This window comes from Neoarius graeffei, chromosome 2 (genome assembly GCF_027579695.1).
Source record: "Neoarius graeffei isolate fNeoGra1 chromosome 2, fNeoGra1.pri, whole genome shotgun sequence".
Classification (NCBI taxonomy): Eukaryota; Metazoa; Chordata; class Actinopteri; order Siluriformes; family Ariidae; genus Neoarius; species Neoarius graeffei.
Genome location: NC_083570.1, coordinates 73423565 through 73449162, shown reverse-complemented (window position 1 = coordinate 73449162; position 25598 = coordinate 73423565). Strand labels below are relative to the sequence as shown.

The 25598-nt window shown below is 44.1% G+C and overlaps 1 protein-coding gene across 6 annotated transcripts in view; it reads left to right on the top strand.

Moving 5' to 3' along the window:
- The window catches only part of lrrk2 (leucine-rich repeat kinase 2), an 84121-nt gene that overhangs the window by 24673 nt on the left and 33850 nt on the right, over window positions 1-25598 (top strand). For all 6 annotated transcript variants that reach the window (XM_060914932.1, XM_060914930.1, XM_060914929.1 and 3 more), the window contains exons 14-32: window positions 858-985; window positions 1419-1563; window positions 1763-1902; window positions 1994-2122; window positions 4685-4849; window positions 6067-6331; window positions 7706-7852; window positions 8004-8110; window positions 8201-8276; window positions 8365-8573; window positions 10068-10318; window positions 10449-10597; window positions 10686-10779; window positions 10882-11068; window positions 11265-11446; window positions 11829-12052; window positions 12131-12258; window positions 22451-22666; window positions 22805-23006. In XM_060914932.1, coding sequence (XP_060770915.1) covers window positions 858-985; window positions 1419-1563; window positions 1763-1902; window positions 1994-2122; window positions 4685-4849; window positions 6067-6331; window positions 7706-7852; window positions 8004-8110; window positions 8201-8276; window positions 8365-8573; window positions 10068-10318; window positions 10449-10597; window positions 10686-10779; window positions 10882-11068; window positions 11265-11446; window positions 11829-12052; window positions 12131-12258; window positions 22451-22666; window positions 22805-23006 — 3144 coding nt within the window. The remainder of the gene's footprint in view (window positions 1-857; window positions 986-1418; window positions 1564-1762; window positions 1903-1993; window positions 2123-4684; window positions 4850-6066; window positions 6332-7705; window positions 7853-8003; window positions 8111-8200; window positions 8277-8364; window positions 8574-10067; window positions 10319-10448; window positions 10598-10685; window positions 10780-10881; window positions 11069-11264; window positions 11447-11828; window positions 12053-12130; window positions 12259-22450; window positions 22667-22804; window positions 23007-25598) is intronic.

The following is a 25598-nucleotide window of genomic DNA, read 5'->3' as shown; positions in this document are numbered from 1 at the left end:
ACTATAAAATTAAGCTATATTAATTAAAGTGCATATCACGGGTAAATTCAGGAGCAAGATCAATGTAATTCTCCTATTTTATATTAAACTTTGGTCAAATATCTGTAACATTCTGCGCAATTTTTTTACCTTGCGCAATACCAGAAAAATTCAGTTGAAATCAAGCCATTTGAGGCGAATTGGTCCGTCTCTGAAAAAACTTGCCATTTGAATTTCCCGGCAAACATTGATTTTCGTGACGTCATCTGCAGGACGCCTCCCTCTGAATCCTACGTTAGCGCTGGTTTGTTTATGAGAAAACAACCTGGTGGTTTTCTGCAAATTTCTTCAACGCTATCGCGTAATTATTAAAATGATTAACAGATGTATCGTAGGAGGGTGTAGCAACACCAATCTTGATGGGATTAGTACTCATTGTTTCCCAAAAGACCGGACAATGAGAGAGAAATGGGAGCTCTTGGCCTACACAGGCTGTGCACTGAAACCGTGCAAAGCTCGCACAGCCTGCTGGTGCTTCCGCAGATAATGTCACGAATCTGGCTCCAGACTCCCTTGGGATTTCTCCAGACGTGTTTTGTTATTTAATTTTTTTCTGCTGTAGATAGATGGCCTTGTGCAAAATTACCCTTCTGGATGAGTGTGTAAAGGGACATACTTTCATATAAAAAAACACTAAATTGGTCCAGGATATGCACTTTAAACTATTGCACCTATAAAGAGGTCGTTGTAAATATTCCCCTTCAACTTTTATTAGTACAATACTGTATATTGGGTATAAAAAAACAAATAATCCATTTGAGCATGTGAACAAGCTAAAGGGTGTTTTTCTATGTGTCTGTGTGGGTGTGTGTGAGCAGACCGCAGTTTGAGGGAGCATGGCGTATCTGTAGCAGATCCAGACACGTCAGATGTATCTCTCAGGGTGCTAAAAAATCAGTGTGTGGTAGAGGAAGCTCATACTGTCTACCTTCAAGCCTTAAACAGGGTAAGAGTCAGCCAAATATTTACATATGATGGAAAACAGTGGTTGAAAAGTCTCTGATTTCCTTTCTTGGCTGGTTTCAGGGCAGTTGTGAGCCCTGCCTGCATTCATATTAGTAAATGGAATAGCAACTGTGTCCTAGCAGATCAAACTTTTCCCCCATTAATATAGCTACTTTTTGGTAAATGTGTTTTGTAGAATTTATTGGTTAATATTTGTAACGAGATATTTGCATTAGGTGGACTTGCTCTATCTTACCCCTTCCGCTATCTCTACTGCACACACTCTGGCTCTAGAGTTTAGCGACTAAGCAAACATGACCAACTTTTGACTTCACAGTGAGAATTGGTGAAACAAATTTGTCCACTAAATATACACATTGAACTCTAGACAATAGCTGATTGTATAAAGTGTGTGTGTGTGTGTGCGCACACAGTTCATCAGCAGTGAAGATATTCAGGAGTGTGGGCTTGCTGTTCTGTCTGCGCTGGCTGATTGTTCTGGAGCTGTTGATGTAATGTGCCAGCAGGGGGCGATAGACACAGTGCTGCACACACTACAGATGTTTCCTCAGCAAAGCAGTGAGTCTGTGTGATTTGTCAGTGTAACTTCCTTGTCAGTTCAGTTTAATTAGGTTTGGCTATGTTAACTGACCTGCTCAATATCAGGACATATAATACCAATAAACAGTTATGACAGTGTATTCGTATTCCATTCCAAAGCTGCATTGACCTTGTTTCCATTAACCTGCTCGATGATGTTCTCCATATTTATGCGTAGAGATTCACTACTGGGGTCTGAGCCTTCTGTTTCATCTCATCACAAAAAAGAAGCTGTCACACATGATGGTGCCCGTGTTGGTGTCTGTTCTTGTCGCCTCTGTGAGGCAGCACAAGGGCAGTCCAGAGATGCAGCGCAAAGTGAGACACTGGAACTGGAATGAAAATTTCTGTATTTACTGTTGACATCTTAAAGGGTCTGAGGGTTTATTTATTTATTTCTCATCTGCAGGGTTTTCAGGTGATATGGAAACTGTTGGACACCTGCTCAGGAGCAGCAGTCGAGCTGGAGAAAGAAGGCTTTGAGAAAGAGATCTTCCAACAGCTGAGGGAAAGCTCTCCTGATCATAGATATGGTCTAGTGAGTCAGTTTTTCTTTCCCCCCAAGTTAATATATGTCCACTGCATCAGTACTGTATGTCCGATTATCACAAACAAGAATTTTAATGTTTCCCTTTACTGAGAACTGGTGAGCAGCCTACTGGTTAGCATGTCCACCTTTCAATTGGGAAATTGCGAGTTCTACTCATGGTCTGGTCATACCAAAGACCATCATAAAAATGGTGCCTACTACCATCTGGCAAGGCATGTTGCAATACAGATATGAGTGGGGAGTCAAACTCTTGCGGTTACCAGAGGACTAGCCCCCCCACTGTAACCCTAGCTATGTAATATAGGCGAGAGGCCGAGGGCTACGAAACTGAGATCGGTGCTGCCAAACGTGCCATGAGTGGTGCAGGAAGGACTTTGACTTTACTGAGAAAAGAACAGAAAACCTGGAGAGTACGAGGAGAAAAGGCAATGAGAGAAAGTCAGTAAAGCTAATGGTATATAGTTTTATCAGTGTTAACTGTCCAACATGAGAGCAGAATAGCAAAAACTCTGATTCTGGTTACACTCAAATTTCCCAAGATATCCATGTGCAATGGTGTCCGTGTGCAATCAGACACACGCTGTGACACTGTGGTGGGCGGGAATTGGCAGGTGACTAAAATGGGAGGGGGAATAAAAGCATTCTTGGATTTTACATATGCACTGACATCTGCCCTTAGACGTCCATTAGGAGTAAGTTTTTAGTAAACACTCTTTCTGCTCTGTTATTACTACAGAAATACATGGTAAAATTCATTATTATTTTTGGTAACCACACAAACACCATTGCAAATACAGTAGATAGAAATCACATTGAAAACACCAAAATGCCTTTTTCAGTAGGAAAGACATGCGGTAATATATGCTATTTCAGATATTATACAGTTGTGGTCAGAAGTTTACATCCAGTGACATAAATGTCATCTTGGATATGAATGTCATTTCTAATATTTGGGCTTTCGGTAATTTCTTTGAACTGTTCTTTTTCTGTGGCAGAATGTACAGCATACATCTTTAATTAAAAAAAACCACTAGAATTTGGTGCACAAGTTTTAATTTTCTTTGGGTTTTCTGAAATCAACACAGGGTCAAAATTATACACACTGGGTCAAAAATATACATACAGCACACCTCATATTTGGGTAAAATGTTTCTTCACAAGATTCACCTTGACCAAACATTTTTGCTTACCATGAACAAGCTTCTGGCAGAATTCTGTTTGGATATTTCATGACTCTTCATGGTAGAATTGGTAGAGTTCAATTCAATTTTTTTTTCTTGGCATGGACTCGACTTATAAGCACGGTCCATGTATTTTCAATATGGTTGAAGTCAGGACTTATTTTAAGCGTAATGTTTGCCTGCTTTATCCTCCACAACCAGCTCTGATGCGTGTTTGGGTTCATTGTCCTGTTCTAAGTCCCAAGTCATGTTCAAGTTTCTGATGGTTTATGCTGAAGAATTCTGAGGTAGTCCTCCTTCTTCGTTATTCCATCCACTTTGTGCAATGAACCAGTTCCACTGGCAGCAAAACAGCCCCAGAGCATGATTATTCTACCACCACTAGCAGCTGGTACAGTGTCCCTCTGTACATGGTGATCATTGTGGCCAAACAACTCAATCTTTGTCTCATCTGACCATACAGCTATCCTCCAGAAGGCTTTTTCTTTGTCCGTGTGGTCAGCTTCAAACTTTAGTTAAGCTTGAAGGTGTCAATTTTGGAGCAGGGGGTTATTTCTTGGATAGCAGCCTCTTAGTCCATGGTGATCTGAACTGTAGACAGTGATTCATCAGCTTCCAGTTCATGGTAGGGCTGTGCCATGGTAGTTCCTGGGTTGTTCCTGACCATCCAAACCAATTTCCTTTCAGCTAAGGGTGACAGTTTGGGTTTTCTTGAAGCAAAGTGGCTTGACAAAGTGACGACACCTCACAATAACTTGGATATAATTGTTTGAACTGATCTTGGAATTTGCAGTTGTTTAGAAATGGCTCCAAGAGACATTCCGGAGTTGTGTACATCTGCGATCCTCTTTCTCAGATCTGCACTGAGCTCTTTGGACTTTCCCATTTTACTGTGTATTGGTCAATCCAATGAGTGCTATAAACAAGCCCTTTTTATGAAGGCACAGAGAAGCTACCAGCTGTAGTCAATCATGATCACTAACAGGAAGTTAAGAGACCTTGGCCTTGGCAAGATAAAAGACATCTTGGAAGTTTCAGCACCTCTGAATTAATAATCTAAGTGAGCGTATGTAAATTTTTGACCCTGTATGTATAATTTTGACCCTGTGTTGATTTCAGAAAACCCAAAGAACATTCAAATTTGTGCACCAAATTCCAGTGTTGTGTTTTTTTTAAATTAAAGATGTATGCTGTACATTCTGCCACAGAAAAAGAACAGTTCAAAGAAATTCCTGAAAGCCCAAATATTACCATGACATTCATATCCAAGATGACATTCATGTCACTGTATGTAAACTTCTGACCACAACTGTACATACCTTTTATCAGTTTCTTTTTTTCCCTCATGGCGTTTGTGTGTCATCTACAGAAGCTAAGCTGCCTGTGTCTGTCAAAGATGGTGGTGGACAGTGAGATCCGCTACCGCATGCTGGAAAGGGCATGTGAAGAGGGCGACGTCATCATGGCTGAGTGTCTTATCCAGCTTGGAACTGACGTCAATAAAAAAACCAAGACAGAGTCTCTGATATATCAGGTGACTTTTTACTGCATCATGTACCTTCAGGGTGATGACGCATATCAAAACTGACCCTTTTACAAACTTTTACTAAACATGAATCCGTACTAAAAAATAAATTATAGAGTATCTTTGATTAGAGAGTATCTACTCTTATAAATTAGAGTAACTTTATATAATGAACAGGAAAAATCATTTTTTAAAAATCATATTTCTATTATAGAAATTGTATTCTGGTCATTATAAAATGCTAAAAAGGCATGACTGCCTTTTTTATAAGTATGCAAATATTTATTTAAAAAAATAGACTGATTTTAGTCACTCAGCCTAATGACTTCAACCTCCTTTTTTTTTTACATATATACAGTATATATACACAAACATGCATATCCCATTAGGAGCATTTACAGGGCTCTTGTGAGTGTGTTATGTTATATTATCTCATCTCATCATCTCTAGCCGCTTTATCCTGTTCTGCAGGGTCGCAGGCAAGCTGGAGCCTATCCCAGCTGACTACGGGCGAAAGGCGGGGTACACCCTGGACAAGTCGCCAGGTCATCACAGGGCTGACACATAGACACAGACAACCATTCACACTCACATTCACACCTACGGTCAATTTAGAGTCACCAGTTAACCTAACCTGCATGTCTTTGGACTGTGGGAGAAACCGGAGCACCCATGTTATATTATTTATATTTCTAATAACAAGTAGGGCGGCACGGTGGTGTAGTGGTTAGCGCTGTCGCCTCACAGCAAGAAGGTCCTGGGTTCGAGCCCCATGGCCGGCGAGGGCCTTTCTGTGCGGAGTTTGCATGTTCTCCCCGTGTCCGCGTGGGTTTCCTCCGGGTGTTCCGGTTTCCCCCACAGTCCAAAGACATGCAGGTTAGGTTAACTGGTGACTCTAAATTGACCGTAGGTGTGAATGTGAGTGTGAATGGTTGTCTGTGTCTATGTGTCAGCCCTGTGATGACCTGGCGACTTGTCCAGGGTGTACCCCGCCTTTCGCCCGTAGTCAGCTGGGATAGGCTCCAGCTTGCCTGCGACCCTGCAGAACAGGATAAAGCGGCTAGAGATAATGAGATGAGATGAGATAACAAGTAATAATTAGAACAGGAGTAAAAATGTAAGCTGTTATGAGTGTACCTGGTGTGTTACTAGTTCTCAGTATTGCACCCTTTTACATGTGAATGAAAAGTGTATATCTATAAATGTGACTGTGTGTGTGTGTCCAGGTGTGTGAGCGTGGCGGGCCGCTGGCCCTGGTTGAGGTGCTGGTCAGCAGTGGTGTGCATGAACAGCAGTTGCGTGGCGCTCTGAGTGTGTGTGTGAGGAGGAAAGATGGCCCTGTGGTCGTCCTCCTGCTGGCTCGTCTGGGTCTGGACCCCGCCAACAGCGCCCTCTGCTTGGGAGGCTTCAGACTCGGCCATCTCGAGGCCACATGGCTTAGTGTACTGCTCTCTGAATGCAGTGTTCCCCCTACTGCACAGAAGAGGAATAGTGAGTAAAGCATAAATGATGAGGTCCCGATACATCTTGAACAGTGTTGTTATATTTATTTATTTTAATATTCATTTAGTAATAACTAGTATACTTCTAGTAAGTATACCAAGTATATTCCTGTGTAACAGAGGAGACCCGTCAGGGCCTTCAGAGAAGGCCCAAACATATCAGCATTTCAAATGTTATATCTAATTGCTTTCATTCTTTCATAATTCCATTATAATTATTCTCTTCTAATTCTACTTTGGCCTCATTTTTCTATCAAATTTGCTTCAGAAATGAAAGGGTTACTGTCCTGAAAACATTAAAATTGAGCTATCCAATGAGATTTTTTTTGTTTGTTTGTTGTCTCTCGGCTGAGAAGAGTTTAGAGCTGGCTCGCTCATTGGTTAGGACTTAATTGCCGGGACAGAAGGCCATGGCCGTGTTTGTTTATGTAAGAAGTGACAGATGAATTAACCAATCAGATTTTGATTTATAGTCAGAAGGACCAAAAATTTATCACCCTCGACCTTCTCGAAGGCCAACGCTAGTTTAGTGAAGTCATCAGCGCAGCAGTGAAGTCACCTTCCAGCCGGTGTAGCGTTCATCAGTAGTGTTAGCGAATGCTAATAAAGTGGTCAAGCTAGTGCTATCGAGAGCAAATAGCACAGGCTAACAACCAAGAAACTAAGATTTCTGTCTCCAGACTCTTCTTCCACACACACTCACCATAGTATTTCTCACTCATACTTAAGTATTCATTTCTCTATGTAATTTACTTAGTTACTTTTAAAATCAACATGGACAACTCTACACAACGGCACGACCTGGCAGCCTGACACTAATCCCTTGCAAAATCCTTTGCCCTGTTGTTTTTTTTGATGTGTATGGCTAAGTTTTGGCTGAGCTCAAGTCCCAGCTCTACTAGTAACGGTTCACCACTGCTGTGTAAGTACGTGTATATTTACCATTTAAAATATACACCCAATTAATGTGACTAAGGGCTGGTTTTATTTTGATTTTAAGATATATACTGTGCATGTAAAAGAATACAGGCTTACAATGCACAATGTGAAAGACATTTTTGTTTATATAACACTATTTGTTCCTAAATTGGCTTGATAATAGCTTTAATAATCAGTGATTATAATTTTGAGCAAAATTGTTGGGAGAGGAGGTCCTAGTATGTTTTTATTTTTAAAATTATAGATATTTTGATGTACAGTATGGTCATGTGTATGGTTCAGTTTATGATGTAATGGAGCTCATTATTTTACATGTCCAATATCAAGCATAAGTCAATCAAAGATCATTGTGTTTATAGGTATTTCAGATGATTTTCTGTGTGTATGTGAGTTAGTTGTTTCTCTCTTTTTCCTGCGTGATTAGGTAAAGGGCAGTGGCTGGCGAGAAAGATAAAATCACAGAGTGTTGTGAACACTTCCGAATATTTCTCTGATAATGAGAGTGATGACTCTTTTCACACAACTCTGGATGACGGCGTGTTTTTTACATTTGAAGGCATTGAGAGCGATGGTAAAAGTCGCAATTTTCACTTCAGATGCATTTTGTTTATTGGTATTTTCAACAATTACACAGTGTATGTATTTATAGCTGACTCTCCATGTCTTTTTTTCATTTTTTATTTTTATTTTTTAACTGCTTTACTACTGCTGCCTCTTGCTAGGAAGTGATAGCCCTGCTTCAGGGAGGACCTGCTGTGATTCACCAGATGAATTGAGGGGACGCTCGAAAGTGAGGCAGCATGAGCGATCCAGACGTGCCATTTCAGAGGTGAGTTTGAAGCCTTGTGTCAATCAAAAACTGTAAAATATTTAATACTTTTAATTTGAATACATTTGTTTTTCTTTGAATAAATTGTAGGGGAACAATGGTGACCCCGATCTCAATTATTCCTTTAAAAGGAGACTGGAAAGCAGGAAGGGCAAGACCCAAAGAGGTATAACACTGGATAATCCCATTAAATTACTTGAAATGGATATTGATAATGTGCTATCAGTAGGTGTTCCTTTCTTGTACATCTGCAGGACTGGTGTTTTCTGAGAGTTCCTCCCACGGGGGATCACTGTCAAGTGTGGACAGAGATCGCATAAGACTGCTCGATCTATCAGGCAATGAGCTAGACTCTCTCTCATGCTTGATGGATGATGGGACTGTCCAACAACAGCTTGAGCATCTACTACGTCTGGATTTGAGCAGCAACAACCTAGCAGAGTTTCCCAGTGCTCTCTGTCAGGTACCTCTGACAAGGGGTGGGAGATATGGCACAAATGTGATAATGTCACTAAAATTCTCCATTTATATGGGTTCACCCAGAGTGCAGTAACAATGTTAACTTTCTTACTGTGCATATTTAAAAGTGAACACCGCTGATCACATGAATTTACCCAATAGTTTAATTTTTTGATCTCTCAGCACTAACGAACCCTACTAACTCACCAAACATAAAAGCATACTGCTCATTAATGAAAATGAGAGATAATTGCATAATAGACTAATGTCCATTTAGTTTATTTGTTTGCTGTGTGGGCGTCACGGTGGTGTAGTGGTTAGCGCTGTCGCCTCACAGCAAGAAGGTCCTGGGTTTGAGCCCAGTGGCCGACGAGGGCCTTTCTGTGTGGAGTTTGCATGTTCTCCTCGTGTCTGTGTGGGTTTCCTCCGGGTGCTCCGGTTTCCCTCACAGTCCAAAGGCATGCAGGTTAGGTTAACTGGTGGCTCTAAATTGACCGTGAATGTGAGTGTGAATGGTTCGTCTCTATTTATCAGCCCTGTGATGACCTGGCGACTTGTCCAGGGTGTACCCCGCCTCTCACTCATAGTCAGCTGGGATAGGCTCCAGCTTGCCCGCGACCCTGCACAGGATAAGCGGCTACAGATAACGGATGGATGGATGTTTGCTGTGTTTATTTATAATTAGGCATTTTAATCCATTTTTATTTTATTTTTTTTAAAGATTTTTTTTGGGGGCTTTTTCACCTTTATTGGATAGGACAGTGTAGAGACAGGAAATGAGTGGGGGAGAGAGACAGGGAGGGATCGGGAAATGACCTCGGGTCGGAATCGAACCCGGGTCCCCGGATTTATGGTATGGCGCCTTATCCACCTGAGCCACGACGCCCCCAATCCATTTTTATTTTGAATTTTTATTTAATAAAACATGCAGCTGGTCAGTGTTTGTACTTATAAAGTACCGAGTGACTGAATTGATTCTCATCTCATCATCTCTAGCCGCTTTATCCTTCTACAGGGTCGCAGGCAAGCTGGAGCCTATCCCAGCTGACTATGGGCGAAAGGCAGGGTACACCCTGGACAAGTCGCCAGGTCATCACAGGGCTGACACATAGACACAGACAACCATTCACACTCACATTCACACCTACGGTCAATTTAGAGTCACCAGTTAACCTAACCTGCATGTCTTTGGACTGTGGGGGAAACCGGAGCACTCGGAGGAAACCCACGCGGACACGGGGAGAACATGCAAACTCCGCACAGAAAGGCCCTCGCCAGCCCCGGGGCTCGAACCCAGGACCTTCTTGCTGTGAGGCAACAGCGCTAACCACTACACCACCGTGCCGCCCCTGAATTGATTCTGATGAGGAATTCAGTAGATTGTTTCTAACCCAATCTGGCAAAGTTTCTATCGTTATGAATTTTAGCAGGTTTGAATGTTGTCTAATTGCGTCTCAGTGACAAGAATGTCAACACTTTGCAATCTTAAATGTTTCAGAGCTTGCGAAGCCTCACTCGACTGGATCTTCAAGGCAACCAGTTGCAATCACTTCCTGCTGAACTGTTGAGCCTGCCCTCATTAAGCATGCTCAACGTGTCACGAAACTGTGTCGGTCCTGAGCTCTGTTTGGACCCACATGTGTGCTGTCCAACGCTCCGCCAGCTGAACCTTTCTTTTAACCACATCACTGTTTTTCCATATAATCTCAGCCAAGTCATGGAAAATCTAGAAGATCTCTCACTAGAGGGGTATGAAGGAAAACGTGTTTCTTTTTCTTTAACTCCGAATTTCATGATTTGATTGTTGTTGGTTGTTGTTGTTATTGTTCCAGCCATCACCAGTGTTCTTGTCTTCTCTTGTTTTCCTTGTTGTCCTCAGGAATCAAATCTCAGAACTCTCTCTTCCTCTCTGTCTCGCTGAAATGAAGGTGTTTGATGTTTCAAAGAACAAATTAACAAAGATCTCTGATGGCTTATTGTCTGCATGCACCAAGCTGGAAACATTCAATGCCTCAGTTAACAATCTTAGTAAGCATATCTCATTCTCAAGCATTTTGAACTTTCACTGAAAATTAAGTCTGCCTTCTGGGGTTAAGTAATAAACATCTTTCTATAGGTTGTTTGTTACAACTTCCTTCTAAAATCACAACGTTGAAATTATCCCAGAACAACTTTGAAAGTGTTCCCGAATCAATTATCAGTCTACCAAAGTAAGTGTTTTTAAATATGCTGTGTATATGTATACTGTACCTATATTAATTCTAAATATTATCAAAGTCTGGACATGCTTATCTGATGCCTCCTGTGTTCAGTTTACGATCAGTGGACATGAGGAGTAATAGTATCAGGGTTCTGCCAGGTCCAGCTGTCTGGGCCAGTAGTAACTTAAGAGAGCTGATATTCAGCGAGAACCAGATCTCTGTGCTGGACCTCAGAGAACCTGTGTATAATTGGATCCGACTGGAGAAACTGCATCTGAGTGATAACAAGCTGACTGAGGTAGCAACCAGTTTGTTTTCTTTGTACTCTAATGAGAATACAGAATAGTTTAACAGATAAACTGTGAACAAAAGTCTATTTTTAACAGATTTTGAATGCTTACTTTCAGAGTCTTGTAAGGGTTTGCAGTTGAATCACATGCTGTACATTTCCTAACATCAGCTAAGCTCTCACTGTCGTGCGCCCTTGTTGTTAGCTTCCTCGTCAGATCGGGCTGCTAGAGGAGTTGACCTCTCTGGATGTCAGTGGTAACTCTGGTCTGCGCTCTTTCCCTGATGAGATGGGTAAGCTGGTTCGGCTGTGGGATTTGCCCTTGGACAGATTGCAGCTACAACTGGACCTCAAACACATTGGTAACAAGACCAAAGACATTGTCAGGTCAGTCATTAATTACATAACCGGTTCTGTTGAATGTAAAACAGAGCAGCCTGGGGAGCAGTTACGGGGTTAGGTGCCTTGCTCAAGCCATTCCTACTGGTCTAGGGAATCGAACTGGCAACCTTTTGGTCCCAAATCTGCTTCTCTAACCATCAGGCCATGGCTTCCCCATTTCGTTCATTTTCTTTTCCTTAGCACAGGTGTGTGTGCTAGTCGCCTTGTTTTAAAGGCAGAATTGCCATATTAGTTCTTGAAGTGTACTAGGGATACTTGTATGATTTACATTTTTTGTACCATGTTTTTGTTCTGAGTTTCGTAATTGGAGTGTTAAGTCAAGGATCTTGTGCTCTGGGCTTGTCTCCTTACCTCTCCTCTTGATTAGGTACTTTCAGCACCGTCTGAAGAAGGCTGTTCCGTATTTCCGGATGAAGTTAATAGTGGTAGGGAATGCAGGTAGTGGGAAGACCACTCTGATCCAGCAGCTGATGAAGCTCAAGCGTTCTCAGTGGTACTATAACATACACTCTTCAAGTATCATCGTCAGAGACTGGAGCATCAGAGACCGCGATAAGAAAAACATGGTCCTGAATGTGTGGGACTTCTCAGGTTGGATTCTCAGGTGTAATAGGTCTCACTAACCTTATAAACCCAGAAAATGTCCTAAGTTGTCTTGTGGTTGTACAGGTGGAGAGGAGTACAGTGGCTTCCATTCTCAATTCATGAGCTCCAGAGCTCTCTACTTGGTGCTGTATGACCTGAGTAAAGGACCCAGTGAGCTGGACACCATCAGACCCTGGCTCTTCAATATCAAAGTAAGTTTAAATTTGTGTGCTTTCTTAAGAATTTCGCACAGGATTTTTTTTTCTCATTTCCGCATCACAATTTTGTGTCGCATCCAGTGTGTAAAGGCCTTGACGTGTAACTTCACCCCCAGCTCTAAGCCAAACTTCACCTACTGCTTAACTTTGAAAAATGCTAAAGTGGGTCTGGCTGGGAGGGGGGTGTGAGGCAGGAGGCGCTCGATGAGTCTCGATCAGTATATGAGCTAAAATGAGTGTAGTTTCACAGACTCCCACTCAAGGGAGGGAGCTAGGGGAGGTGGGTCACCTACCTCTGATTAGAGGGAGTTAACGTTCCTCATCTCATCTCATTATCTCTAGCCGCTTTATCCTTCTACAGGGTCGCAGGCAAGCTGGAGCCTATCCCAGCTGACTACGGGCGAAAGGCGGGGTACACCCTGGACAAGTCGCCAGGTCATCACAGGGCTGACACATAGACACAGACAACCATTCACACTCACACCTACGGTCAATTTAGAGCCACCAGTTAACCTAACCTGCATGTCTTTGGACTGTGGGGGGGAACCGGAGCACCCGGAGGAAACCCACGCGGACACAGGGAGAACATGCAAACTCCACACAGAAAGGCCCTCGCCGGCCACGGGGCTCGAACCCGGACCTTCTTATTGTGAGGCGACAGCGCTAACCACTACACCACTGTGCCGCCCGAGTTAACGTTCCTTTTTCAAATAAAAATTTCATGATGTAGTAAAGTACTAAATGGTCTACCTGACGTCAGCCCTAGCCTTGCAAGGTTCAGGATCATTTTAACCAATAGATGGCGTTTTGAGCCATTTTCAACCCATAAAATGCTGATTTTTATAAAATGGTGATTTTTGTTACTATTAACACCAGCATTGATGTGTTTCATTACATTACAGCCGTATCATTTAATTTACAGCTAAAAAAAACCAAACAAATTTAAGTGTGCAGTACCTCTTTAACGCTGCGCTTTTTTTAAGCAGAGTTCTCCAGTTGTATGAGATGTAATTTTTTGTTTGTCTGTTTATTGTTCTCAGAGTAACTCTTGTTTCTTCTGCTTTAATACACACACACACACACACACACACACACACACACACATATATATATAAAATCTTTTGATTAACTTGTGCATTTTTTGTGGATGTGTCATATATATATATATGACACATCCACAAAAAATGCACAAGTTAATCAAAAGATTTTTAATTTTGAACTGATTCACCATTTTGGTAACGTGTGTCTAGTCAGCAGGAGAACACTGGGAGTGACATCATTGGAGTGAAATATCAGAAAATATGTCACGGTTTTGGTTCTCCATGTCCCGGATGTACTGTAGCTCGTATGAAAAATACGAGTGGTGTATTTCCCAGTAAAACACTCGTGTCCATATATGAGGTGTGTGTGTGTGTGTGTGTGTGTGTGTGTGTGTGTGTTTGTTTACATATATATGTAAAGGTGACATACGCCTTTCCTGTAAGTTCCTGAGGTTTTATTGAAATGTCTGTGACATGCTTTGGTCACAATACCACAAGGATAAAGCACCACAGCCCCTGTTTAAAGGGCATATTCTGGACCAATTTCTTTTTTTTATATATGAAAGTATGTCCCTTTACACACTCATCCAGAAGGGTAATTTTGCACAAGACCATCTGTCTACAGCAGAAAAAAAAAAACAAAACGCGTCTGGAAAAATCCCAAGGGAGTCTGGAGCCAGAATCGTGACATTATCTGAGGAAGTGCCAGCAGGCTGCGCGAGCTTTGCATGGTTTAAGTGCACAGCCTATGTAGACCAAGCGCTCCTATTTCTCTCTCATTGTCCGGCCTTTTGGAAAACGATGAGTACTAATCCCATCAGGATTGGTGTTGCTACACCCTCCTACGATACATCTGTTAACCATTTTAATAATTACGTGATAATGTTGAAGAAATTTGCAGAAAACCACCAGGTCGTTTTCTCATAAACAAACCAGCGCTGACGTAGGATTCAGAGGGAGGCGTCCCACAGATGACGTCACGAAAATCAATGTTTGCCGGGAAATCCAAATGCCAAGTACAGTGGTGCTTGAAAGTTTGTGAACCCTTTAGAATTTTCTATATTTCTGAATAAATACGACCTAAAACAACATCAGATTTTCACACAAGTCCTAAAAGTAGATGAAGAGAACCCAGTTAAACAAATGAGACAAAAATATTATACTTGGTCATTTATTTATTGAATGAAAATGATCCAATATTACATATCTGTGAGTGGCAAAAGTATATGAACCTTTGCTTTCAGTATCTGGTGTGACCCCCTTGTGCAGCAATAATTGCAACTAAACGTTTCCGGTAACTGTTGATCAGTTCTGCACACCGTCTTGGAGGAATTTTAGCCCATTCCTCCGTACAGAACAGCTTCAACTCTGGGATGTTGGCGGGTTTCCTCACATGAACTGCTTGCTTCAGGTCCTTCCACAACATTTCGATTGGATTAAGGTCAGGACTTTGACTTGGCCATTCCAAAACATTAACTTTATTCTTCTTTAACCATTCTTTGGTAGAACGACTTGTGTGCTTAGGGTCATTGTCTTGCTGCATGACCCACCTTCTCTTGAGATTCAGTTCCTGGATAGATGTCCTGACATTTTCCTTTAGAATTCACTGGTATAATTCAGAATTCATTGTTCCATTAATGATGGCAAGCTGTCCTGGCCCAGATGCAGCAAAACAGGCCCAAACCATGATACTACCACCACCATGTTTCACAGATGGGATAAGGTTCTTATTCTGGAATGCAGTGTTTTCCTTTCTCCAAACATAACACTTCTCATTTAAACCAAAAAGTTCTATTTTGGTCTCATCCATCCACAAAACATTTTTCCAGTAGCCTTCTGGCTTGTCCACATGATCTTTAGCAAACTGCAGACGAGCAGCAATGTTCTTTTTGGAGAGCAGTGGCTTTCTCCTTGCAGCCCTGCCATGCACACCATTGTTGTTCAGTGTTCTCCTGATGGTGGACTCATGAACATTAACATTAGCCAATGTGAGAGAAGCCTTCAGTTGCTTAGAAGTTACCCTGGGGTCCTTTGCGACCTCGCCAACTATTACACGCCTTGCTCTTGGAGTGATCTTTGTTGGTCGACCACTCCTGGGGAGGGTAATAATGGTCTTGAATTTCCTCCATTTGTACACAGTCTGTCTGACTGTGGATTGGTGGAGTCCAAACTCTTTAGAGATGGTTTTGTAACCTTTTCCAGCCTGATGAGCATCAACAACACTTTTTCTGAGGTCCTCAGAAATCTCCTTTGTTCGTGCCATGATGCACTTCCACAAACATGTGTTGTGAAGATCAGACTTTGATAGATCCTTGTTCTTTAAATAAAACAGGGTGCCCACTCACACCTGATTGTCATCCCATTGATAGAGTCAGGTGTTTTCAAATTTCACCTTCAAATTAACTGCTAATCCTCAAAGTTCACATACTTTTGCCACTCACAGATATGTAATACTGGATCATTTTCCTCAATAAATAGATGACCAAGTATAATATTTTTGTCTCATTTGTTTAACTGGGTTCTCTTTATCTACTTTTAGGACTTGTGTGAAAATCTGATGATGTTTTAGGTCATATTTATGCAGAAATATAGAAAATTCTATAGGGTTCACAAACTTTCAAGCACCACTGTACGTATGGGCACTGTGTGAGCCAGCTACCTCTCCAGTAGCTCTGTAGTTTTTAGCTCTTTAAACCTCTTTTTTCCACCTTTTTTTACTTTTCTGCTCTTCTTATGAAGACGTGGTGTGTTTTACTATATAACATGGATATATTTAACTTTAACATGCAACCAGGAGCCAGTTTTCTCACTTATTCGAGAGAGGAGCTGCTGGCCCTGAAAACAATGGGACGAGCTGGGATATGACACCCCATCCCGGCGGAGCTGAGGAGGAAACCCGGGACTGCAAGGCTGGAGCTAAGCTAAAGGCTAGGCTAGCCGACAACCGGCGGCGCTACAAACCATCCATTCCCTCCGTTATCATGGGGAATGTGAACTCGCTGCCGAATAAAGTCGATGAGCTTTCCACTCTGAACAACCAGCGGATTTACCGGGAGAGCAGCTTATTTATCTTTACGGAGACATGGCTAACACACCTTGTACCGGATGCTAACATGGACCTGCAGGGATTCACTGCTGTGAGAGCCAACAGAGACACCAACACATCCGGGAAAAGCAAAGGTGGGGGACTCATCATTTATGTGAACAACCGCTGGTGTAACCCGGGACATATCTCTGTAAAGACGGTTTTATGTTGCCCAGACTTGGAGCTGCTAGCCGTTAGCCTGCGGCCATATTATCTGCTGAGGGAGTTCAGTCACATGATCACCATCTGTGTTTACATCCCTCCAAAGGCAGACGCAGCCGCTGCATGTGAGAGGATTCACTCTGTCACAGCAAGGCTGCAGATACAACACCCTGAGACATTTATGATCATTTCTGGGGACTTTACTCATGCTACTTTGGACTCTACTTTGGCTGCTTTTTACCAGGCTGTGGATTGTCCAACAAGGAACAACAGGACAATTGACTTGCTGTATGCTAATGTGAGGGATGCATACAGAGTCACACCCCTCTCCCCACTAGAGAAGTCTGACCACAACCTGGTTCTTCTACAGCCAAAGTACACCCCCCTGGTTCAAAGGCAGCCTGCAACAACTAGCTCCATCAGGAGGTGGTCCCCTGAAATGGAAGATGCCCTCAGGGACTGTTATGACATCACGGACTGGGATGTGCTGCTTAGCCCACACTGTGAGGACATAGAGGGGCTGACGCACTGTCTGATGGATTACCTTAACTTCTGTGCAGACGTGGTCTCCCCCGCTAAGACTGTATGGTGTTACCCTAATAACAAGCCATGGGTAACACAAGAAGTCAAAGCTGTCCTCAACAGGAAGAAGGCCGCCTTCAGGAGCAGGCATAGGGAGGCAATGAAAGCAGCACAGCAGGAGGTAAAATGCTGCGTGAGGGAAGCTAAGGACGGCTACAGGAGAAAGGTGGAGCAGAAGCTGAAGGAGAACAGCATGAGGGAGGTCTGGGAAGGTGTGAAAACCATCACAGGCCACAATACAAAGACCAGAGTCGTTGAGGGGACAGTGGAGAGGCCAAATGAGTTGAATGACTTTTTCAATCGGTTCAACCAGCCCACGTCCCCCCCCTACACTGCAGCCATCTCTCCTTCTTCTCTCAACACACCTCCCTCCCAGTCATCACAGCAGCCCCCTCCTCCCCCACCTCAACACAGACTCCTCCATGCATTACTGCAGACCAAGTCAGAGGTCAACTGAGGAAGCTTCACCCCAGGAAAGCAGCAGGCCCGGACAAGGTGTGTCCCTGACTACTGAAGACCTGTGCTGCTGAACTGGGTGAATCCACTCTTCAACCTCAGCCTGCAGCTGGGGAGAGTGCCAACCCTCTGGAAGACATCATGTATTGTTCCAGTTCCCAAAAAGAATCGGCCCAGCGAGCTGAATGACTTCCGACCGGTGGCACTCACTTCACATCTGATGAAGACGTTGGAGCGGCTCTTCCTCAGCCTCCTCAGACCTCAGGTACAACATGCCCAGGACTGTCTGCAGTTTGCGTACTGGGCAGGTGTCGGTGTGGAAGATGCCATCCTTTACCTGCTACACCAAGCCCACTCGCATCTGGATTAGGGAAATGGCACAGTGAGGATCCTCTTCTTGGACTTCTCGAGTGCCTTCAACACCATCCAGCCCCTACTGCTTCAGGACAAACTGAACAGGATGCGAGTGGACCCCTGCCCGGTCACCTGGATCTCCAGCTACCTCACTGACGGGCTGCAGTACGGTATGTCAGGCTGAAGGACATCATGTCTGACACTGTGATTAGCAGCACCGGAGCACCCCAGGGCACGGTGCTGGCCCCTCTTCTCTTCACCCTGTACACCGCGGACTTCTGCTACAACTCGGAACTGTGTCACATTCAGAAGTTTGCCGATGATACAGCCATCGTTGGGTGTATCAGTGACGACAGAGAGAAGGAGTATAGGAGCCTGGTGAGGGACTTTGCTGTGTGGTGCAACAGGAACCATCTGCAGCTCAACACCTCGAAGACCAAGGAGCTGATCATTGACTTTGGGAGGTCCAGACCAAGGTCACGACCAGTTCTGATCGAGGGAGTCGAGGTGGAGGCTGTGGATTCCTACAAGTACCTCGGGCTGTGGCTGGACAGCAAGCTGGACAGTAAGCTGGACTGGACTTGCAACACCAAACACTTGTACAGGAAGGGACAGAGCAGGCTATACTTCCTTAGGAGGCTGCGGTCCTTTAACATCTGCAGGAAACTCCTGTGGATGTTCCATCAGTCTGTGGTCGCCAGTGTCCTGTTTTACACCGTGGTGTGCTGGGGGGGCAGCACATCCAAGAAGGACACATCCAGGCTGGACAAACTGATCAGGCAGGCCGGCTCTGTGGTCGGCATGAGGCTGGACTCTCTGGTGACGGTGGCAGAGAAGAGGGCTATGGACAAACTATTGAACATCATGGACGATGCCAGTCACCCTCTGCACACCGTCATCAGCAACCAGAGGAGCCTGTTCAGTGACAGAATGCTCCTTCCCAAGTGCAGGACGAACAGACTCAAAAACTCCTTTGTCCCTCACGCAATCAGACTGTACAGCTCCTCTCTGGGGGGGAGGAGGGGTAACAGGAGGACAGAGGATGGGAAGGAGCAGTAGCCTAGTCTAACAATAAGCAATACCGACAATGTGCAATATAATGTGCAATATAAAGTGCAATATCTCTCCTGCCACCACCCCCCTTTTTCCCCCCTCCTTCCCCCCTTCCCCATATCTTATTCTTTTTATATTTGTATATGTAAATAATTTATTTTAATTTATCTAGAAGTTTTCTCTATTTTCTCTGTTTATCTCTATTTATTTATTTAATTTATTAATTTTTTTCCTCATCTTTCCTCATGTTACTACTGTTTCTTTTTCTTTTATCCCTGTCTTCCTGTCCTGTTCCCCCTCTGTAAGGACAGGTTGATGGTCAATTTCACTGGAAACAGTGATGATAAAAGGTTCGTTCATTCATTCATTCATTCATTCATTCATTTGTAATGATGCTGCTGGAATCTTAATTTCCCTGAGGGAACCCGCCCAAAAGGATCAATAAAGTTTTATCTAATCCAGGGTTCATCAAACTACGGCCCGTGGGCCGACTCCGGCCCGCCACCCCCCTTTGATCGGCCCCCCAGCCCCTCTGCCCCCCCACCACTTGAACCGGCCCTATGAGGCAATCCTCAAAAGTGGTCATGGTCTATTTTTTTAAATTGCTTTTTGGCAAATAATAACATGTCTGCATCTTGTATTTGGTTGATTTTATCAATTAAAATTGATATTTAGTTATAAAATGAACTATTCATATTTTCTGAATTTTCGTCATATGCTCGCGATCAAGCAGTGACAGGCAGCGCATACGCAGAGAACTGTCAGTGTTCAGGACAGCAAAATGGCTAGCGGTAAGCGAAAAGTTGACAGAGAGTACAGAGTTTTTAAAGAACAGTGGACCACTGATTATTTTTTTCGTTTAGTGTAAGGACCGTGCAGTTTGTCTTGTATGTAAAGAAAGTGTGTCGTTTTCAAAGAATATAATCTGCGTCGTCACTACGAAACCCGCCACAAATGGCCCTTTTCCACTACCCTTTTTCAGCTCACTTCAGCTCGCTTCAGCTCACTTCAGCCCGACATGGCTCGCGTTTCGACTATCTAAGAACAGCACCACTCAGCTTGCTTCAGCCCTGCTCAGCCCCCAAAACTCGCACGGTTTTGGAGTGGGGCTGAAGCGAGCCAAACCGAGCTGAGTGGGGCTAGGGGCGTGAGGAGACACTCCCCTGTGCACTGATTGGTGAGGAGGAGTGTCCACACGCCCCGCGAGCACGCTGGGATCTGTAAACACCGTAAACCCGGAAGAAGGAGAATTACGAGAATTATGAAGCCTTATGCGCCTCGCCTCATCTATACGCTCTTGCCAGTATCTGTTGGCGTTGTCGGCGACAACAAGCCACAGCACCAAGACCAGCAACACTAACGACTCCATGTCCTCCATGTTTATTGTTTACTATCCCGGTCGTGAGACTACCACTTAAAAGGTCACTGATGTCACTGTTTGCGCCGCCTAACGACATCACCTGACGTCCACCCACTTTCGCTAACTCCACCCAATGCGTCCACCCACTTCCAGCCAGCACGGTTCAGCGCGGTTGTAGTCGAAATGCAACTCCAACAGCCCCACTCAGCTCGACTCAGCCCAACTCAGCACGGCACGGCTCAGCCCAACTCAGCCGCGTTGGTAGTGGAAAAGCGGCAAAAGAGTATGCTAGTTTGCGAGGGCAAACAAGAGAAGACAGGATTCGGAGGATGAAATGCGGACTGGCTGCACAACAGAATGTATTCCTTCACCAAACCCAGATCAACCAGGCTGCTGTCCGAGCTAGCTATAAGGTAGCTCACCTACTAGCTACCCATGGAAAGCCATTTACTGATGGGGACTTTGTTAAAGTATGCATGCTTGCTGTGGCCGAGGAGGTGTGTCCCAACAAGAAGGATGCGCTCAACGCGGCGAGTCTCTCCGCACCTACTATGACCAGGCGAACCGAAGATTTGGGGGACAACGTGTATGACCAGCTGAATAAGAAAGCGTCAGAATGCGAGTTTTTTGCTTTGGCCATGGATGAGAGCAATGACGTGCAGGACACAGCACAACTGCTGTGATCTATTGAGCTATTGCTCATATTATTATAATTTCACTGTTTTTTTAATTTATTTATTTTATAGGCCTATTTATTTGACCTTTATTAAGTGCTGCACACAATTATTATTAATATTATTAATAATATCAACAGGCCTACCTACAATTTATAATTTTCCACTCACCTTTGCCAGTGTCAATCACCTCAACTAGGCAGATGTTTCTTACCTTGACAGCTTTGATGTTATTTTTATTAGAAAATAAATAAATGGAATGTCTGTGCTATTTCAAATTAAAACAAAGTGTAAAGACTCGATTACTACTTTTGCAAACCACTAGTAAAGATAAACAAAGATGTGCCAGGAATCAAGTGTTGATATAGTAGTGTGGATATAGTAGTGGGGATGGCTGTGCCAGGCTAGTAATCTCTACTACACAATGAGGCCTGCTGGTGGTCATATTTGTCTGGGTCATACAATTCTATGTTATATAGTTGACCCGACCCCGGCCCCCCATCACAGTTAGGAACGACAATGTGGCCCCCAGAGAAAAAAGTTTGGTGACCCCTAATCTAATCTAATCTAATCTAATCTAATCTAATCTAATCTAATCTAATCTAATCTAATCTGTTTTTTCAGAGGTGGACCAATTCGCCTCAAATGGCTTGATTTCAACTGAATTTTTCTGGTGTTGCGCAAGATAAAAAAAAATGCAGAATGTTACAGATATTTGACCAAAGTTTAATATAAAATAGGAGAATTACATTGATCTTGCTCCTGAATTTACCCGTGATATGCACTTTAAACAGTCCTTTTCAAAACAGCTGATTTCAGTGCCTGTTCCTTTAAATGATAATGAGCCACTGCTCACCCCACCCTCCTCTTCTACTGGCTGATCTGGTAGCACTTTCTGCATGAATATTCTTTTGCAAAAGCAGTTCTCAAGCTGTGGGTGGAGGTATGTAGGTAAAGGGACAGCATAATTCTAATAAGCTTGTGACATAGGAATGGGAACCAAATCTGGCCTGCGTTTCCCAAAAGAATCACAGCACAAAGATCATCGTTAAATGGTAGCGCGAGCAACACAATGAATGCTCTCTCTCCTAGTTAAGACGCTCTTAGTGTTTAAGAGGCTTTTGGAAAACCCGCCACTGAACGGCCTGTTGAAGCACGTTTTCTGAAATGGGCAGCTCAAAAGAAACTGACTGGATTGTCTTATTTTAGAGTTTGTGGTTTGGTAGGCACTCCAGATACCCAAATGTATGCACACAAGCACTGAAAAAGTGTGTTTTTCACAATATGTCCCCTTTAAAGTGGATTTACATGCATGGGAAGTATATACAATTACAAAAATAAAAGTGTCTGAGCAGTTCTTTCTCCTCATTGTTTTGCCTTCTGTCAGACTTTCATTGTTCTCCCTCTTTGGTTTCTACAGGCACTCGCCCCTGTTGCTCCTGTGATTCTGGTTGGCACTCATTTGGACGTATGTGAGGATGACCTGGTACAGGAGTGTGCACTTAAGATCCAGGAGGTGTTGTCCCAGCCGCTTTTTCCAAACATTCGGGAGCGCCACATGCTGTGTGCCTGTGAGGAGTCTGACTCTATCAGCAGACTGCGCAAGGCCATTGCCAGAGAGGCCAGCAGCTTTAAGGTGACTTTTCTGTTAAATAAAGTTGGCAAAGGTACAGGTTGGAAAGGAAAATTATGTATTTTTCCTGAATGCAGAGGCCCATTAAACATTTTTTGATACGTTATTTTCACATGTAAGAGCCTTGCACTCTCTTTGCAGATCCAGGGGAAGCTGGTAATGGGGCAGCTGGTTCCAGATTGTTATGTTGAGCTGGAGCGGAAGCTTCTGCAGGAGCGGAGCCGTTTGCCTGTTGAGTTTCCTGTGCTCAGGCACCAACGCCTCCTGCAGCTCATTGAGGAGAGCCAGCTGCTACTTGAGGAGGGAGAACTTGCCCATGCAGTTCGCTTCCTCAGTGAGACGGGTGAGAGAGTGTTCTGATTCTGCCTGTCTGTGTCTTGTATTATAATTGTATCATACATTGTATCATGCTGTCCTGTCTAATTGCAGTTTGTATATTTATTGTATTTTGCTAGATGCTCTTGTCAAACTGCACTATAAACCGACTTGGACAGAATTAGTTTTACACAGTAATTTAATTTCTTACATACTGTTTGCTACTCAGTGATTCAGACTAATGTTAGTGCTAAACTCTGTCCATTCCTGAGAAAATTCCATCAACAAACTGCTATTAGTAAATTCATGATTCAATAATATGAGCATATCACTCTGTGTCTAACACAAAAATCTGACTTTGTACAACAGTGAACCTAAAAAGGCAACTTTTGCCACATTCATTTGTGTCTGTCCACGTGATGTGCAAGTTTTCACAAAAGGAGATGCATCAAATATGTGCATTATTACAGTGAACACCATGAGAAACTAATATTGTCGTAATAGAGCTTTGTGTGGTACTTTTATGGAATGTCTAAGTTGCACTGTTTTTACTTAAAACCTGTGTAGTTCCATATACAGAACTAGGGCCTTCAATACTTATATTTTTGTTCCTATATACTCATATATGTCCGTTCAGTTCGGTTTTATTTGTCATATGTATGTTAACACAGGGTCAACTTTACAATGAAATGTGTTGGACGAGATGAGAACCAGAAACAAGTCACTCAGCATTGGAGCCCTACAAGAGTTTAACAGTATAGCAATAAAAAAAGATTCAAAGTCCTAAATATAAAAATGGAAGTAAAATTAAAGTAAAAATAGAAACAAGTGTTGCCACCCGACCTGTGAATCGGGTGGCAACCAAAGGCGGAGGCCCTGGCATACTGATCCCTGGCTGACAAAACTGGCTTTTGGGACATGGAATGTCACCTTTCTGGTGGGAAAGGAGCCTGAGCTTGTGCGTGAGGTTGAGCAGTACCGACTAGATATAGTTGGGCTCACCTCAACGCATAGCTTAGGCTCTGGAACCAATTTCCTGGAGAGGGGTTGGACTCTCTTCTATGCTGGAGTTGCCAAGGGTGAGCGCCGCCGGGCAGGGGTGGGGCTATTGGTAGCCCCCCAGTTTGATGCGCTAACATCGGAGTTCTCTCCAGTGAATGAGAGGGTCGTTTCCCTGCTCCTTCAGATCGGAGAACGGTCTCTGACTGTCATTTGCGCTTATGCGCCAAATGATAGTTCAGAGTACCCGGCCTTCTTGGAGTCCTTGAGTGGGGTGCTAGACAGTGCACCACGAGGGGACTCCATTGTTTTACTGGGGGACTTCAATGCTCATGTGGGCAATGACGGTGAGACCTGGAGGGGTGTGATTGGGAGGAACGGCCTGTCCAATCTGAACCCGAGTGGTGTTCAGTTGTTGGACTTCTGTGCCATGCACAGTTTGGCCATAACAAACAGCATGTTCGAGCATAAGGGTGTCCATAAGTGCACGTGGCACGAGGACACCCTAGGCCGTAGATCGATGATTTGATTGACTTTGACTTTGTAGTCGTTTCATCTGATCTACGACTGTATGTCTTGGACACTTGGGTGAAGAGAGGTGCAGAGTTGTCAACTGACCACTACCTGGTGGTGAGCTGGATCAGATGGCAGGGGAGGAGGCCGGACAGACCTGGCAGGCCCAAATGAGTAGTGAGGGTATGCTGGGAACGTCTGGCAGAGGCTCCCATCTGTCGGCTCTTCAACTGCCACATCCGGCAGAGCTTCAACTGCATACCGGGGGAGGGTGGGGACGTTGAGTCCGAGTAGACCATGTTCCGCACCTCCATTGCTGAGGCGGACATGCAGAGCTGCGGCTGCAAGATTGTTGGTGCCTGTCGTGGCGGTAATCCCTGAACCCAGTGGTGGACACCTGTGGTGAGGGGAGCCGTCAAGCTGAAGAAGGAATCCTATCGGGCTTGGTTAGCTTGTGGGTCTCCAGAGGCAGCTGACAGATTCCGACGGGCCAAGCGGAATGCGGCTATGGTGGTCACTGAAGCAAAAACTCAGGTATGGGAGGAGTTTGGTGAGGCCATGGAAAATGACTTTTGGTCACCCTCGAAGAGATTCTGGCAAACTGTCCGGAGGCCCAGGAAGAGAAAGCAGTACTCTGTCCCTACCATTTACAGCGAGGATGGAGTGCTGTTGACCTCAACTAGGGACATCATCCGACGGTGGAAGAAATACTTTGAGGATCTCCTCAGTCCCACCTTCATGTTGTCTGAGGAGGACGCAGAGTCTGAGGGTGCTTGGGAGGACTCGCCCATCACAGGGGCTGAGGTTGCCGAGGTGGTTAAAAAGCTCCTCGGTGGCCGGGCTCCGGGGGTGGATGAGATTCACCCTGAGTTCCTGAAGGCACTGGATGTTGTTGGGCTGTCTTGGCTGACACGCCTCTTCAACATTGCGTGGAGGTCGGGGCCTCTGGTTTGGCAGACTGGGGTGGTGATCCCCCTTTTTAAAAAGGGGGACCGGAGAGTGTGTTCCACTATGGGGGATCACACTGCTCAGCCTCCCTGGGAAAGCCTATGCTGTGGTGCTGGAGAAGAGTCTGGTCGATAGTCGAACTTTGGATTCAGGAGGAGCA